At 46.3% G+C, this 16,045-nt stretch overlaps 3 protein-coding genes across 3 annotated transcripts; all 3 read right to left on the bottom strand.

The window, feature by feature from the left end:
- Positions 1 to 8,029: 8,029 nt before the first annotated feature.
- N7533_005905 (serine hydrolase domain-containing protein) lies at positions 8,030 to 9,862 on the bottom strand (the record flags this gene model as incomplete). The annotated part of the gene is made up of 1 exon (XM_057102555.1): positions 8,030 to 9,862. The coding sequence occupies one exon, from the start codon at positions 9,860 to 9,862 to the stop codon at positions 8,030 to 8,032; it is 1,833 nt and encodes a 610-aa protein (XP_056962185.1).
- Positions 9,863 to 10,662: 800 nt separating this feature from the next.
- On the bottom strand, positions 10,663 to 13,331 carry N7533_005904 (histidine biosynthesis protein HIS4; the record flags this gene model as incomplete). Its single annotated transcript, XM_057102554.1, has 3 exons — positions 10,663 to 10,856; positions 10,918 to 13,068; positions 13,121 to 13,331. The coding sequence occupies 3 exons, from the start codon at positions 13,329 to 13,331 to the stop codon at positions 10,663 to 10,665; spliced, it is 2,556 nt and encodes an 851-aa protein (XP_056962184.1).
- A 362-nt stretch (positions 13,332 to 13,693) lies between these two features.
- Positions 13,694 to 14,982, bottom strand: N7533_005903 (zinc-binding alcohol dehydrogenase family protein; the record flags this gene model as incomplete). The annotated part of the gene is made up of 5 exons (XM_057102553.1): positions 13,694 to 13,876; positions 13,944 to 14,314; positions 14,378 to 14,587; positions 14,650 to 14,784; positions 14,841 to 14,982. The coding sequence occupies 5 exons, from the start codon at positions 14,980 to 14,982 to the stop codon at positions 13,694 to 13,696; spliced, it is 1,041 nt and encodes a 346-aa protein (XP_056962183.1).
- Between the last annotated feature and the right edge of the window lie 1,063 nt (positions 14,983 to 16,045).

The following is a 16,045-nucleotide window of genomic DNA, read 5'->3' as shown; positions in this document are numbered from 1 at the left end:
AAAGCTATTGCTTTGGAGTCTTGGAAAAAGAAATATGGTCTTTGTTCAATAACCTATGATACCGCACTGGATTTAGTCCAGAAAAATCCTACTATGTTAGGTCCTTTTACTTATAGTTTACCAAAATAAATCACTTATTTATACCTAGGTATCTGTTGGCCTGGTAATAGCGTCGTCGGCTACTTTTGCGGCAGACATAGATTAACCTACTATTCTTGGCCGTTTTTGTCGAATTAAAAAAAAGGATAAGCCCTCCAGGGCTGTACTGCACAAAGATACCTAGGTCACTATACCTAACATATTTCCCATGCAATGTGGGGCTTTCCTATTCTAGCTGCCGCCGCTTTAATGAGGGTGCTCAGAATCAGACTCACTGAGCAGCTCAGAGCAAGTCATGTGGTCAATTAGTACGGCAGCACCGGTAATAGTAATACTAGTGGTGATAGGATGGAAATTAGTACTCTGGATATCGCTTCTCTGGACTATTCTGACTGAAGTATCGAGACACTGCTTCTTATGTGGGAGGGAAAATGTAATGAACCCGATGGTATTACTATTGCGGCACTGATGCCTCAGGTGTTCACCTAGGCATCTAGGCCCATTTGTTTGTAGTTCCTTCTTACTTTCGTTATTGCTACCACATCTACTTTCGTGCCTCGTGCCTGAGCTCCTTACAGCGGCTGCAATCTTTCCAGATCCATTCCCAGTCGCATAGCTTGGCCAATTTTCACACTTATCTCAAAAAGATCTGTATTCACGGCCAAAAACATCCGTTTCGTCTCGCCTACATCAACTATTCTGATCTTCATCGGCTTCTTTCTACCCCACCCTATCTTTTCCCTCTATCTCACTTGCAATGGACGTGAAGATGACAGATCCACTTACCCGTCCTTTCCATCTTTTTGGGAATCTTTGGCTTGAAGATCCCACAAATTTTCTCGGGACATTTGACGCATCAAATATGGATACAAACATGGCTCTCATCAGATTCTTCGATCAAGACCGAAAGGGCGGCAGCTCTTTTCCTGGTATCTATCTCTTTCTATTTATCCTTTTTGACGAAGTCCTAACTGACCAGAAATAGCCCCACTAGGACAGACGAAATGGAACCTGGAGTCAGCCTTTGCGAAATTCAGCGACCGAGAAATAGCTCTTCGGAACAAGCGAGGGGTAGAAAGGTCAACCCAAGACCTTATACCACCAAGTGGCTCTATGGAGTCTTTGGTTGCATGTCACCTTCTTAATCCTACTTACTACGTCGCAGACCCCAGAGATCGACTTGTCGACGACCCCACCAGTCCAACGATAAGATTACTAAACGAAAGTGGCTTCTCATCGAGCAATGCATTCTTGTTTGATCAGATATGCCGAAGAGGGCGATCAGAGGATCTTGTCGAGTTTTACACAGATGAATTCTATCAACCACATCGTGATTTTGTACGTGAGCTTCGACAAAACATGGCCGCGATTGTTGAGATTTGCTATGGTGAAGATGTCTGGAAAGAGATAAAAAGAGAGTTAGGCTCCCAACTGATTCGATTCCCCCTCTGGAGCAAGCTTGAATCCGTCAGGCTATATCTCGAGGTTGATAAGGACCATCAACATCTAAGGAGGTTTATCCTTTACGTTCGGCACCCACAATTCTTTGTAAGGTCTGGTCTTCATAAACTTGGTCCTCAAGCTCGGAAGGACTATGGAATTTCTCAAGATCTAGCTTTAACGGTGGCCAGGCGTCTAGCTGGCCATAGGAAGGATTTCACCGTCTACTATTTCCAAACTTGTTCCCCCTGTCAGGTGGCAAATCAACTTACTAGGGAACAGAGGGAACAATGTAAGGCAAACAACTGGGAATTCCTTGAGGCTTTGAGAAGGGTCTTCCCAGAAAAGTATCAAGAAAAGCATCGTCGGAAAGATGAGAAGATCCAAGAAATGACTAGAATACTTCACTCTTTCGCGGGACCTCTGCAGCCAATGATCAAGCTCAAGCTCAAACAGGAAATTCCGCAAGATCAGCTGGTGAGCTAATCGAAATACATGGTTTCGGCAAGCCAAAGCTAAGTGATTTGCAGAAAAGCCTCGAACAAGAGAGAGCTCAGGGCCTGGCAAATACTATTTTGTCTTTCCAAAGGGTCTATCAAGACCTTGCTGATAGTGAGCTTCTGCGATTATTTGGCGGCTCAAAACCCTCCCCGAGCACGACACCGGAAGAGTTCAGCTGGGAAGACCTTCCACGTCAGCTTATCCAGTGGATGCAAGCCCAGGCAGGTCTGAGATTAAATGGCGAATCTATATCGAATCGAGATACGCTGGAAACAGTCTTTCAACTTCTGAGCTGGAGGAAAGAAGATCGCGAAAGTTTACTTCCTTTGGGTACATACTCTATCACTTCCCTTGCAGTCACGGTAATACTGCAATATCTCAAAGAAATTTCGAGGCCAGGGGGTCAAATGAGACGAAGTAGGACAGTTCCTGGGAGCCCTGACAAAGTGATCCAAAGAAAGTGCTCTGTATGCCAAAAACCTTCTCTGGATGATGCTTTCCCGCGTTTCCAAAAGGATATGCCAGGCAAATATGTCATCACAGAGCATGAGAGAGCAACTTGTGGTCGAATAGAATGTCGAGGGAGAAATGTATCTCTTGTCCCTGTGAATCCTCGACAGGACTACACACGTTTACGGACAAGAGCTTTCAAACAGACCCCCCAAGGGAAGAACGAAAAAGCCCCTATCAACTTTCTGCTCCGCTCAGGGTCAGATTTGGAGAATTGTGAAGTAGAGGTTCAGGTCCGGTGTTCGAGAAAGTCATGTGGGCATGAAAAGATGCATCGGGGGCGTTGGACAATCCATGACCCACCCAAACTTCTACTCCCCCATCTAAAATGTCAAGTCTGCGGACATGGCACCGGGTATTTTCGCTCTGTCGATCCCAAAATCCCAACAGTGACAGAAGCGGCCTTGTATGATGTCTTGAGAAGATTCAAGTCTGTTGGATGTGACCTTATGGAATACCCAAAACTTCCAAACATCATTTTCGCTCAGAAGCTTGATTATCGCGAGAGGTTCAAACTTCTTCAAATAGCTAAACCCCAGGCCTAAGCAAGAGCTTACTTACATTATTGTCACTGTAACAAACCCGATGGTTACTATGCTATTGCGGCACTGATACCTCAGGTGTTCACCTAGGCATCTATGCCTATTTGTATGTAGTCTTGTGTCCTAGACTCTTCTTCGCTCTCCTCAATCTAATTTTTCGTCTCATATTCCACTTACGAGTGCCTCGTGCCTGAGCTTCTTACAGTCACTGTATAAAATCTAATATCAACTAAGTTTGTAAGGACTCGATGCAATATGAATATGTGTAGTATTAGACAAAAAGTAAGAAAGCTAGAGAAAAAGAAGAAGAGAGATACTATTAGTGGTGTTATCATACAGATGAATAAGGTGTGGGTCATATAACTGGAGTTATGTAAAGGCAGTATCCCAGTTCGTTGCAAAATTTATCAAACCACTTGATACTCCTACGTCTGTATATCTACTAACTAACTAGTAATTATTATATAAGTGACGTTACGCCTCCCGGCCTGGTTAGATGATAGAAGGATATGTATGTATGGCACCTGGCCATAAAAATAGAGGAAAAAAATAGCTCGACAGCTGCAGGATTCGAACCTGCGCCTCCGAAGAGAATTGATATCGGGTGGACAATTCGAGATTGCAACCATTCGCTGGATTGGGAGTTAGTGGAAGATCATGTAAATGGAATCACGTGGGGTAACGAACAGTCAATCGCCTTAGACCACTCGGCCAAACTGCCAGATCTTATGTAAGATTCCATATTTGCATCCATAAAGCAAATTATCTCTGGATGGACCAATTTGCCGCAGAACACAATAAACGCCGGACTATCTTTTATTATCTTGTGCCATAATTTTCAGGGCTCTCAGTTAAAGGTGGCAGACTCCAAGATACTCTCTCATGTGGGTCATATAGAATATTTATTGCTGGGTGAAATCTCACAAATATTAGAGTGAAGCTATTAGTAACACATAGATTTCTAATTCATAAAGCTATATTACGACGTTTTTTGGACTTATTTAGATACTTTTAAATCAAATTATAGAGGAAATATACAAAGAAAGAGCCATAAACCCGCCCCCCCAACCATTGTAAAATACACTTGACATAGTGTTTGCGCGGTAGATGGTCCACTCGGCGGTGGGGTACGTGGAATGGTCACAAGGCAGAAAAAAAAAGATTTCGACAGCTGCAGGATTTGAACCTGCGCCTCCGAAGAGAATTGATATCGGGTGGACAATTCGAGATTGCAACCATTCGCTGGATTGGGTGTTAGTGGATGATCATGTAAGTGGAATCACGTGGGGTAACGAACAGTCAATCGCCTTAGACCACTCGGCCAAACTGCCTAGTTGAAAAATTAACCCAATTTCTGTTTATATAAGCCAAAGAGGTTTTCCCTTGATCACTCCTTTATCAACATGAGAATGGAATCTTCCAGTTCAACCTGAAGGTGAAGTTATTTACTCAACAAGCCAAATATCCAGAACCAACAAAAATATTATGAATAAATACTAGTCTTATTTTCTATTATTTACCTAGTTAGTTAGTTACTAATTAGCCTCTTAGTTACCCTTTATAAAATTATCTTTATTAGTAGTATTTAGCTATAATAAGGCTATTATAGTACTATAAACAACTTTTCTATTAAATAGTTTGAATATATATAGATTTAATTAGAAATTATAGAAAATTAGCTCTCTAATTCTCTGGTCTTTAACCTATACAGGAAACAGTATACTAAGAAAACTTGGTAAATTGTTCTTAGGAGCTTGCAGACTACAGCCAGAATTTTATTCATAGGATAATAAGGTGATCTATTTGGTATATTTGCTCCTACTTACTATGCTTGCTATGTAAGTTTTGTAGCTGTTCATGATACATACCTTTTTTTGATGGCCTATTTGAGACATTCTAAAAATGGCGAGGGACTTTTGTGAGTGGTAGTGCATTGCATTTTATTGGGGTGCTTGAGTCAGACTGCTGGCTCTTATGTAAGTAATGCTCAGAGAGCAAATCAGAGCGCTCAGATCAGGTTCACTGAGCAGATCAGAGTGATCAGAGAGCTGCTCAGGGTAGTTACGTGATAATCACTGATCCGCTCAGCGCGCTCAGAGACGTGCTCAGATCTACTCGGTGAGCAAAAGCGGCGCTCACTGAGCACTAAAACGGAAGGGGAAAACCAAGACTTTGCATGGGAAATCCGGTACGTAGGTACCTACTAGTACATTCAACATCTATCTGCCTGCTTTATTAAATACATGGGCTCATAGTACTAGTACTATACTATCGTGACACCACTGGCATCAGTGCAGCACCACTTGAATTTTAATATCGTGATATCTTACAGTATATCACATCTGATGAGTATGAAAATTGCCAAATAATTGTATCCTATATAGGTCAGTCCGAGGCTATACAGTCCGAGGCATACTAAGTACTCACCGTTCAATCAGCGTCGACGATGATTTGACCAGGTGTATGAACAGGAAGCCTGCGTTCATATGATCGCAATTCCACTCGGTCCAAGTAAAGATTCCCCTGTGAATTCGAGAGGAAAAATCGCAAGCCCTGTCGGCAAGCGGGTTCTAATTTGTGAAATGTAACATGTTTCGATGGGTCGTCTTCAAGCCATTAACCCAGCACTTTTTGATGTCCGGTCAGAATCATGCCCGTGCAACGAACACCCACGGAAAATGTGTCTACGCAAGTGATATTGTCGAGAATAGCGTATGAACTGAATTGTTCCCAGATAGATAATTTGAGACGAGAAGACTTGGGACGGCAGCAAGAAAAGACTAGTTTAACGGACTCTGGATAATCTTGAGCTAGCGAAGCAGAGGAGAATACTCCGAAGCTATTGAGATGATTAGGAGTACCCGGTGGATCATCGTAGTACATCCCAAGTAATGCGCCGCGGCTTTTATTAGCTAGAAGCTGGATACCAGTCTGCGTTTTCGGAAGTTGCGGCGACAGATCATAAGAATGCCCTTCACTTGATGATATCTGAGTGTCATAATCAGTAGGATAAGTCGGACCATCTATAACTATAACACAATATTTTCGTAAATGTTAATCACTCCTGGATAAGGATAATCAAAGAAACCTTCTTTGCAGGGGAGTATCCATACTGTAATAACACGCTCCTTCGACTTGAATCTGATGTGAAGATAACAGCCGCCGGGTTGACCCTTCCAGATGGAATAGGTAGATTGATTACCAGTCGTCGAGTAGTGGCGAAAATGAGCTCCGATTCCAATGATTCCTCCGGCAGTGGAGCAACAGACCGTCAGGCCATACATTATTGCTTCTTTTTCTTTGAATGGCACACATCGTATGTATAGCTTGTTGGTATACGGTATGTATTCCCCTTGGCGTGGATGTAAAAAGAATACTCTTGGATCCTTGCTACACAACAAGGTAAGTGAAAAAATTGTGTCCTAGGTAAAAACGTTACCAAATTCTAGGATTTTGGACGGAAGCCGTTGAATCACTCGAATTTTGAGTCCCTGTGAGATTTATCAGCTTGCGAAGTAGAAGTCTTAAACACTAAGCAGGTAATATTTTTATATTGCCTTTTACTTTCAAAAAGAAAGGGTTAGGGTATTCGGTAAGGTAATATGCATCCGTCTCGTGTGATCACAATAGCGAATTAGATAGCCAAAATATCCCCTCTTCCCGTTTTTCGTTAGGCATTCGATTCCCATTACCCCGAATAAACCAATTATAGAAGATACTGCGACCACGGGACTCTCAATTTGGACTTACTGATAATCTTCACTTCTATGCCCGAACTGTTAGTAAGCATTGGGAAGCCCACAAACGTAAATTATCTCCAAATAAAGGACGAAAGAAAACATTCAATGGGCCATGTAGAAGAAGGGCTCCAGTCCATTGACGGCTTAGACTTGCTTCGCCCATCAATTTAATAGTCGCCTGGAGCGATATCAGATACCTGACAATTTTAAGAGGCAGCAATTCCAATATCAGCAAAATAAGTTCTTCGGGCAATCTCCTCAGTCGATCCGCAATACTGAAGAGTTTAGGTTCTTACCGGAGATCATTGCGAGAGAACTCGCAAAGCTGTCGCAGTGCCTCTGACAGAAATGATTCATTAGACAATGCATGGATATTGCCGGTGATCTTGGTATGCAAAGATGGCAGCAAGGCATAAGCAAAATTTGAGAGCGTAAACTCGCTCGCACGTCTCTCCAAAGTATGCCAGCAGATGCTGTGCAAAGAGGGAGCCACTAGGTAATTGCTTTCGTCATAAAATTCGTAATCCTCATCAGTCGTATCACAAATTGGCCCTACACAGACATATTTTGTGAAAGTGTGAATATCTCGTTCGTGCCAATTTCGGATGACTGCGTACCTAGGTAGCAATGATTAGCAAAGCAATGATTTCATAAGTTCAGGGGCCTGTTACAAGCGAGGAATGGAGCATAATTATAAAAGCGTTCACCGCATAAAATAGTGTAGCGATCGCAAGAATCGTTTATTAGCTTTAGAAGAATAATTCATACCTAGGTACTAGCTCCCTCGCTATGCATGAGGCAGGTATCTCATCCAGCGGCATAAATCCGAGTACTTCTGTCTAGACAATTTGGATCAATACAACTTAATCGGATGGAATATTGGGTCCGGAAATATGCTCTTCCGCGAAATCACAAGAGGAATGTGATCTGTCAAATGCGACTGGTCTTATTTGATTTCCAGAGAAAGTGGCGCTCTGGCTAGCTCCTTAAAATTTCAAATATTCGAGCGGCTTTCGCAGAATTGACTCGTAAAAGACGCTACATACGGAGTACATCTATAGAATTGAGGATGGTAAAAATCCTAACAAAATGTACATCTAATATTTTCAAACTAGGTTTAAATACACGAAGGGTCTTTGAAAATATCTAAAACCAGACAAGACGCCAAATCAAACTGTGGGCAGAACCATTTTTGGCTCATTGACGCTCCAATTCAATATTGTAAGCGCTTGCTGTCACAGAGTGGGCTTTTCCGGTCTTCTTGTCGACATTGAATACAAATTCGTTGATCGGAATATCGTGATAGGTAAGCTGGTCAATGGTGCTCGCCCAGTCCCCAGCAGAATACATCTTGGTAAAGAGATGGCCAGGAATTGGACCGGTAGGATCAACCGTCTCCATCTGGAAAGCGATTTGACCCGAGCCTGCAATATCCTGGATTGTAGGCACAAGTCTAACCAGGTTAGGGTTCGCTTTTGCGGGAGGCAGTTGAGGAACCCAGTTGATCAGAGTCTCAGCCAGGTGACTCTTAAGATCTGTGCTGTTGCTTACCCACTCAGTGATGACAAGACCCGGGGCTGATTTGGATGATGAGGGGACAGCGACAGTTAAAGTGTTGTTCAGTTTCTTGTCATTCGACTTGTACGTTCCTGCGAGATTGGAAAGGGTTTCTTGACGGGCCTGGTTCACTAGGGCAGGCATAAGGGAATTCGTAAGGGTATCGGCGATGAACTGAATTGTCTGTGTATGAACGGTCCCGTTGCTGGCACCAAGAATACTGAAACCGATTTCAAAGTCCGGCACTAGAACGAGCAAACCCGTGTAGCTTCCAGAGTCCCCGAGTTTGGTATAGATATCGGTAACAATGCCTGAGTCCTTGTACTCGTATCTATAGATCTCCCATGGTCGACCCAATGCATAGTGTAGATCTCCGGTGAAAGTCACAGGCTTTAACCATCGGTTTGTTTTATCAATTGACATAAGAGTGGAATTCAGGATGCTGATTCCGATCTTTGAGAGGTCGTTGATGGTCGAGTAGATACCACCAGAGGGTGTGGTGATCGGGACCTCTCCAAGTGCTGACTCCACAGTGCCGGCTATAACAGTGCGCTTGATATCCTTAGGCTCAGATGGAGGCTTGGACAAGGTATTTTTCAAGCTCAGGGGCTCGAAAAGTGCCTTTTTATAGAGGTCATCCATTGACATACCGGTGAGATTGGCCAGTGCACCACCAAGGAGGAAGAAGCCGCTGTCGGAGTAGAGAGGACTGGCTCCAGGTTGATATCTGGGAAGGTCCGACGCAATTCCCTTGACATAATCATCGATATCACACTTTATACTCCCAGAATCGAGAGTTTGGAGGCAAGGATACTGGGCCATGATCTCGGTCCGGTTGACAGGCGGCAGACCAAATGTGTTCAGGACGGCTGGATTGGTTTCGGAGAGTAGCAGAAGATCCCCGCTGATGGGGAGCCCCAGTCGAGGAATGCCGCCGATATGTGCCGCAATATCACCGACAGTAATCTTGTCCCATTCGATGTCTCGTGCGGCATCGAAGTCAACCGCGGTCTTTTCGACGAAATCCCTGAAAGCGGGATAGATCTTGGTTAACGGAGTGTTCCAATCATTCTCATGGAGCTTCACCATGCCTGCATAGGTGGTGATGAGCTTTGAGATACTGGCCACGCGATAGATGGAGTCGGCGTCGACGCTTTTGGTCCCATATGTACCATTCAGAGTAGACGGGGCTGTGTGGTGGTACTGCAAAGAACTAGCGTCCTGATCATGTAGCGAGAACATGCCCATTGAGAAAGTGGTGTTTTTCAGCATGGCTGAAGCTAGTTTGCCCAAACCACCACCTTTGAGAGTTTGATCTAACGTTGCGGTAACATTCTTCCAGCTGGCAGCCACCCGGCTAGAATCACTGCTGATATCTTCAGGCGCTGGGTAGGCCGGACCAGGGAGGTGGCCACCTAGGACTGCTGGAATGCAGAATGGAATGAGAGTAAGGGCAGGAATTAGAACTTTCATGATGTCCTAAATTTGATATGAGGATCATGGATGTTGGAATATAGGAACCAAGAAGCACTATTCAATAACCGAAATTGAACCCTATTATACATCTAAATCGCATGACGCGTTTCTCAGAAACTCAGCCTCGGTTTAACGCTAAGCTTGTCTAGGCGGTATCTGGCGCTCGCCCCCAAAATCTAGAAATCTTATCCTAGTAAATATCCATCGATCAGCGTAAGCTTCGTATAAATTTGAATCAATAGTCAAGAAACGCCCGCCGGGCGGCACATGCCACCTAGATAGGTTAGCGTCGCGGGCGGCATTTCTTCAGCGGCGTTTGGCTCCACACTTCTACTCGGCTGTGTCGACACCGACATATCCATGACCATGATGACAACTTGAATGCGGTGCATTTGACCTCATGATTGGTCAGACAGTTATTATTTCCCGATTCCTTGATATTGACAACCTAGGCAAACTGGGCAGCAGGATAACTGACTACGCCTTACACAATTAGGGATGGCCCCCACCCGGGGAACTCCCACCCTGGGGCATACAGAGCCATCCCTCAACTTGGATGACGCAATGTGCATTTTACTACCCAACCAGTAAGAACTTTGGAACGACAGAGAGACATAGATAAATCTTGAAAAAATAAATGACAGAACAAATTCTGCTATATGCTAGTATATAATATTTTTCACTCCCGAAAAGTCAATAAATACTTTCCCTTTCTACGGGACTGTTCGTTCCCCTTTAAATTGAGATCATCGCGCATTCATTCGTGATAAGGAACTTCATAACTTCCCAATTTCGTTCTAAGAGCGCTTCATCTGTGCAACCCGAATGCTAATAGCTCGCTTGTGAGCCTCGAGTCCCTCCACTGCAGCAAGGGTCTCAACGGTCTTCGCGAGACCCAAGAGGCCCTCGGCAGTCAGATTCGAGCTAGTGATGTGCTTCAGGAAAGAGCCCAGGTTAACACCAGAGTATTGCTTGGCGTAACCGTAGGTAGCTGTGAATATTGTCAGTAATTGAATCAAATATTTGGGGTTAGAAAGGTATTATCAACTTACGCAAAGAGTGGTTGACACCGGCCGAGTAGTCACCCACGCTCTCAGGGGTCCAGGGTCCAATAAAGACACTGCCGGCATTCTGGACCTGCTCAACAATAGATTCGGGGTTCTCGACCTGCAGGATCAAGTGCTCGGGGGCGTAGTCGTTGCTGAGGGTCATTGCCTCATTGATATCCCGCACCACGAAGGTGACGGAGTGGTCCAAGGATCCGCGAACGATGTCCATGCGGGGAAGAGCCTTAGCCTGCGCATCAACTTCATCCTCGATGGCACGCAACTGCTCCTCGCTCAGATCGACGGCAATGAGAATGACCTGTGAGTCAACACCGTGCTCGGCCTGACTCAATAGGTCGGAGGCCACGAAAGCTGGGTTGGCGGTCTTGTCGGCGATCACAAGGACCTCGCTGGGACCAGCAGGCATGTCGATGCTCACACCTGCGGAGGTGTCGTTGGACACCAGCATCTTGGCCGCAGTCACGAACTGGTTTCCAGGGCCCAGAATCTTGTCCACCTTAGTAATGCTCTCGGTACCGTAGGCCATGGCCGCGACAGCTTGGGCACCACCGGCCAGAACAATGCTTTCAGCACCGACCTTGTGAGCAACGTACACAATCTCCGGGGAGATGCTGCCGTCGGCACGGGGTGGTGAAGCAAGAACAATCTTCTGGCAACCGGCCACCATGGCAGGCACACCCAGCATCATGGCCGTAGAAGGAAGCACAGCAGTACCACCGGGAATATACAGACCGACACGCTCAATTGGACGCGAGAAACGAGAGCAAACAACACCGGGCATGGTCTCCATCACGAGGGCATCATTGCTGCCCTTCTGGGCAGTGTGGAACCGCTCGATGTTACCGATACTCACATCAAGAGCTTCTTGGACCTCGGGGGTCAGCTTCATCAGCTCGGGAGCGAATGGGGCATGGATAACGGGAGAAGTTAAAGAGGTGGCCTTCTCGAACTTGTGCGTGTATTTGAGAACTCCGGCATCACCTCCCTCGCGAACGTCCTGGATAATGGGCTTCACAAGACCGACAATGGCATCGTTGGACCTCTGAGAAGGACGCTTGAGGTGATCACTGACCTCCTTGGCAGAGACTGAGGACGTGATCACACGCTTCATTTCAATACGGGTAGTGCGATCCTCCACAGGCGTGGGAGCGGGAGCATCAGGAGCAGGAGCGGGCTTTGATTGAGGGGCAACCAGGCCAGCCTTCTCGGCCCAGGGTCCCTTAGCATCACCCTTTCTCCGCTTGACCTTCAAGCTCTTCAGGTCAAGGTTGCGCTCAATATCCTCAAGAGAGACACCGGCCGCGGTGCACTTGGTCAGTGCAAAGTAAAAGAGGTCGGCAGCCTCAAAAGCAATCTCTTCCTTGGTAGTAGCACGGCACAGCTCATCAGCCTCCTCCATCACCTTGGCATCCACAAGCTTGGGCTCGTTGAACAAGCGAGCAGTGTACGATCCGGCAGGGGCATCTGCCTTGCGAGCTTGGAGAGTCTTCTGGAGGCGGGACAAACCAGCGGAAGCACCAAAGCATGTCTCGGTACCGAGGTGGCAGAAGCCGCGGCCGATCTGCTTAACAACAAACACGAGGCAATCGGCATCGCAGTCGAAGCCGATCCGAATGAGCTCCTGAACATCACCGCTTGATTGACCTTTGTACCACAGACCGCGCTTCCGGCTCTGGTAAACACCAGTGCCGGTGCGGAGGGCTTCAGCGATACTTTCATCACTACTCCAAACCATACCCAGGCAAGAGCCCCGCTCGTCCGTGACGGATGTGGCATACAGGCCATTGGCCTGATCGGTGACGGCCCGAGAAGCGATCAACTTAGCGGCAGAGATCTGGCCTGCAGCATCCCGCTCGACTGTCAGGGTTTGAGAGGGAACAATAGCAATTGCACCCTGCTGTGCGACCTTTTCGATAGCATCCTCAGTCACGGTCTCATTGCCATAGGTTGTGAATAGGCGGGGTGAGTCGGAGCTGATGTTCAATTTCGTGGCGGCGGCGGAAACATTGGCGGGGCTAGTGCAGACGCTGGCCTCGTTACGCTCGGCAGCATTGGTGGCAATCCACTTCTGGAGAATGTCTAGCTCGGCATCGACGAGGGCGTTGACGAGCAGTCTAGAGGAAGGAACCGATTGTTCTTGGAGAGAGAGCGGTCAATTGATCGAGGGAGATGAGGATCTTGGCGGCACCGGCGTTCAGAATATCGACCAGATCTCCGGACGAGGAGATGGTAGTCGCATCAATGTAGATATCGAGGTTGCGAAAATTTTTGCGCAAGAAGTCTTCAGCCTCCACGACACTTGAGACCTTAACTAGAACGCGGCCGAAGTAGGCAATCTGCTTGAGGGAGAGTCCAGAGGTGGGGGTAGAGGGGTAGGAGATAAGGATGGGAGTAGCCATGGCGGGCGTGTATGCAAGACTCAATGGGGGAGGAGGGAGGAAAAGGAATCGAATCCAAGATACTAGGGTATGAATATCCCCAGCAGGTTTTTGGGGTGCGCTTCTTGGAAGGGGAAAAATGTGCAAGGGCGATGACTCTTTTCATTTTCCACGGCCTTGGTTGGTCCGCCCCGCTGAATCATCTGCCGGACGTAAAAATCGCGGGATCTGATATCGCGCTCCACTTTGATTTAATCTTAGTTGATCGAATGGTGTCATCGCATGTACTATATATGCTTCCAGTAGTATTTAAAAATCAATACATATAATTGTGCTTTCCCACAGTCTATGAGTTTGATTGTATTGAGCTCCAACTATGTATCTCACAGCTCATATACAATCTTATACGCGGAGATCGCACCATCCCGGTGTTCCTGGAACCCTTGAGTCACAGATCCCAAGCCACGGAGCACCTTTGCCCTGCTTGGTTTGATTTTTCCCTGTTCCAGCCAGGTGGATAAGTTATCAAATAAGTCGCTAGCAAGTTCGTGGTCTTCCTTCGAGGCCTAGATACGAGTTTTGAGTTTAGTTTCTTGGGGGCTGAACCATCATTCTTTGAGGGCTGCATCTTACCGGCCAATGGAAATGGGCATAACGGTGATCCTTCAGGAATACAGTCCATACTAACACGTCAGTCACTCTTGTGTTAGCGGTAACACGCTCTGTGTTTGCCTTCCCGGGTCTGACGGTGCAGAGATTACCCTCGCGGCCACCAAATGCCCGAGAGGATAGAGACGAAGAGTTGGCATCTCCAATGGTGTCAAAAATGTGTTGAATATTAGGTGAGACCTCCGTAATCTTCTCGATCACATGTGGATCTCTGTAGTCAAATACATGCTTAGCTCCACGGGATCGGACCAGATCTTCATTGCGAGGACTGCATGTTGTCACCACATCGAAGCCACAGATAGATGCCAGCTGAATCGTATAAAGACCAACACTCGCTTTTCATCTTTAGTATTTTCAGGGGACCAAGTGGGAGTTTGGGAAAGGGATCATTTGCATACAGCTACCACCCCACACCAACACACTAACTCCTGTGGCCTTGGAGCGATCAAGGTCAAGACAACCTTTGGAGAAAAGAGCTAGCCATGCTGTGGCTGCTGCTAGTGGAACAGTACTGGCCTCCGCTTTCGAGATGTTCGAAGGCACCTTGAAAGAGATGTGTTGATCGGCAACAGTATATTCACTATAACCGCCCAGGCCGGCAATTTCACCTGCAATAGAAAGATCAGTAAGGGCTCTCGTATAAATTTATGGTATTTAGACAGATTCATACCGCCCCAAATCAGCCCTGCTACAATATCGCCCCTCGAAAGACGAGTAACCCCACTGCCGAGCTCGGTCACTTCTCCGACGAAATCACACCCCAGAACAGCTCCGTCCCCGAAAGCATTGACATCAAAGCATTGCACTGGTTTAGGGTGAGTCGAGTGAAATCCTCATCATCAGTAGAGCAGAGAGTCCTACCATCTGTCGGGTTCTGTGCCACGTGTGACACCTTGACCTGCACTTGGCTGGCGCTGGGGATTGGAAGGGAAAGTTGTTCTTGGACTAATTGGGGAGATTGCCTTTCAGGCACACGAACCACGAGGGTATTTCCCGTGGCCATTATATTGAATTATAAGGAGCAAAATACAACCAGATTAAATATGAAGTGACAGCAACGGAAGAATAGAAAGGTGAAGAAGACTTTATACATTGTTCATCCAGGGTATGCCGAGGGCTTACAAATCGGCCCACTTCCCCAATTCGCTCCACAGCGCTTGCGCTTGCAGATACCTATTTGACTGTTTGGAATATCATGTGGTCTTTTCTCTTATTTTTGGCAATGAGAGCAATGGAGCATTGAGAGGGCTCTGACTTGCTTCTTACTCGCAAGCTGGTCTTCTAGCTTTATGCGACGCCGATATCGGAGAACCGTCATTTGCCTTCCAAGGTTTTACTTGGGATTTAAGGTTAAATTGTTTACACCCGTGAATGGCAAGGCACGTTGAATGGCCGGCTACTACCTTCGATAGTAGTTTGTATTACAAGTGTACATAATCAAGACATGGTAGATTTTTTAGTAAAGATGCCACTCTTATTAATATTGCCAAGAACTTTAAGTTGCCATAAGAGTGGTATTAGTACCAAATCGATCCCGTTGATTATAGCGAAACGTTCAAATAGCATTGCTCTCGAGCTGTGAAGTAGGAATACTAGTATGATTTGCCATAACCCACCTGTCCGCTGAGGAAAATGTGTAAGGTATGCTTGTGCAAGGATTAAATTGAAATACTAGTAGTAGTAGTAGTAGCTTTCGTGCGCATGACATTGCTTTGCCCTTTCAAACCTTGGAATGTCAAGTTGATCGATCCTCATAAGAACGGCCAAGACTTCTTCTCCGCCAAATCCATTGGGCCGGCTATTTTCGTTCGAAAAGTCCGTCTCTTCAAGTTGATGTGGCCCAAGGCCGAATCTCGAGGGGCCACTGCAAGCAGATGAAACCGATTTTTCGGTCTCATCGCCTTAGAGAATAAGCGCTAGCACTTGATCAGCTCGGACGGTCGCCGATCTAAGCTCTCCGACACCCCAGCCACCAATCGTAAGTTGGATATATCCTCTGGTACAGTGCCACTAACATTTTATATTCCCGTTCCAAGGTTGTGCACTCTGTCGGAGATTCCTCAATT

Source organism: Penicillium manginii (assembly GCF_028828005.1).
Source record: "Penicillium manginii strain IBT 31320 chromosome Unknown utg000004l:1.0-7231830.0:1.0-7236170.0, whole genome shotgun sequence".
Taxonomy (NCBI): Eukaryota; Fungi; Ascomycota; class Eurotiomycetes; order Eurotiales; family Aspergillaceae; genus Penicillium; species Penicillium manginii.
The sequence above is the reverse complement of the archived record's forward strand: the minus strand, read 5'-3'. Positions and strand labels throughout refer to the sequence as shown.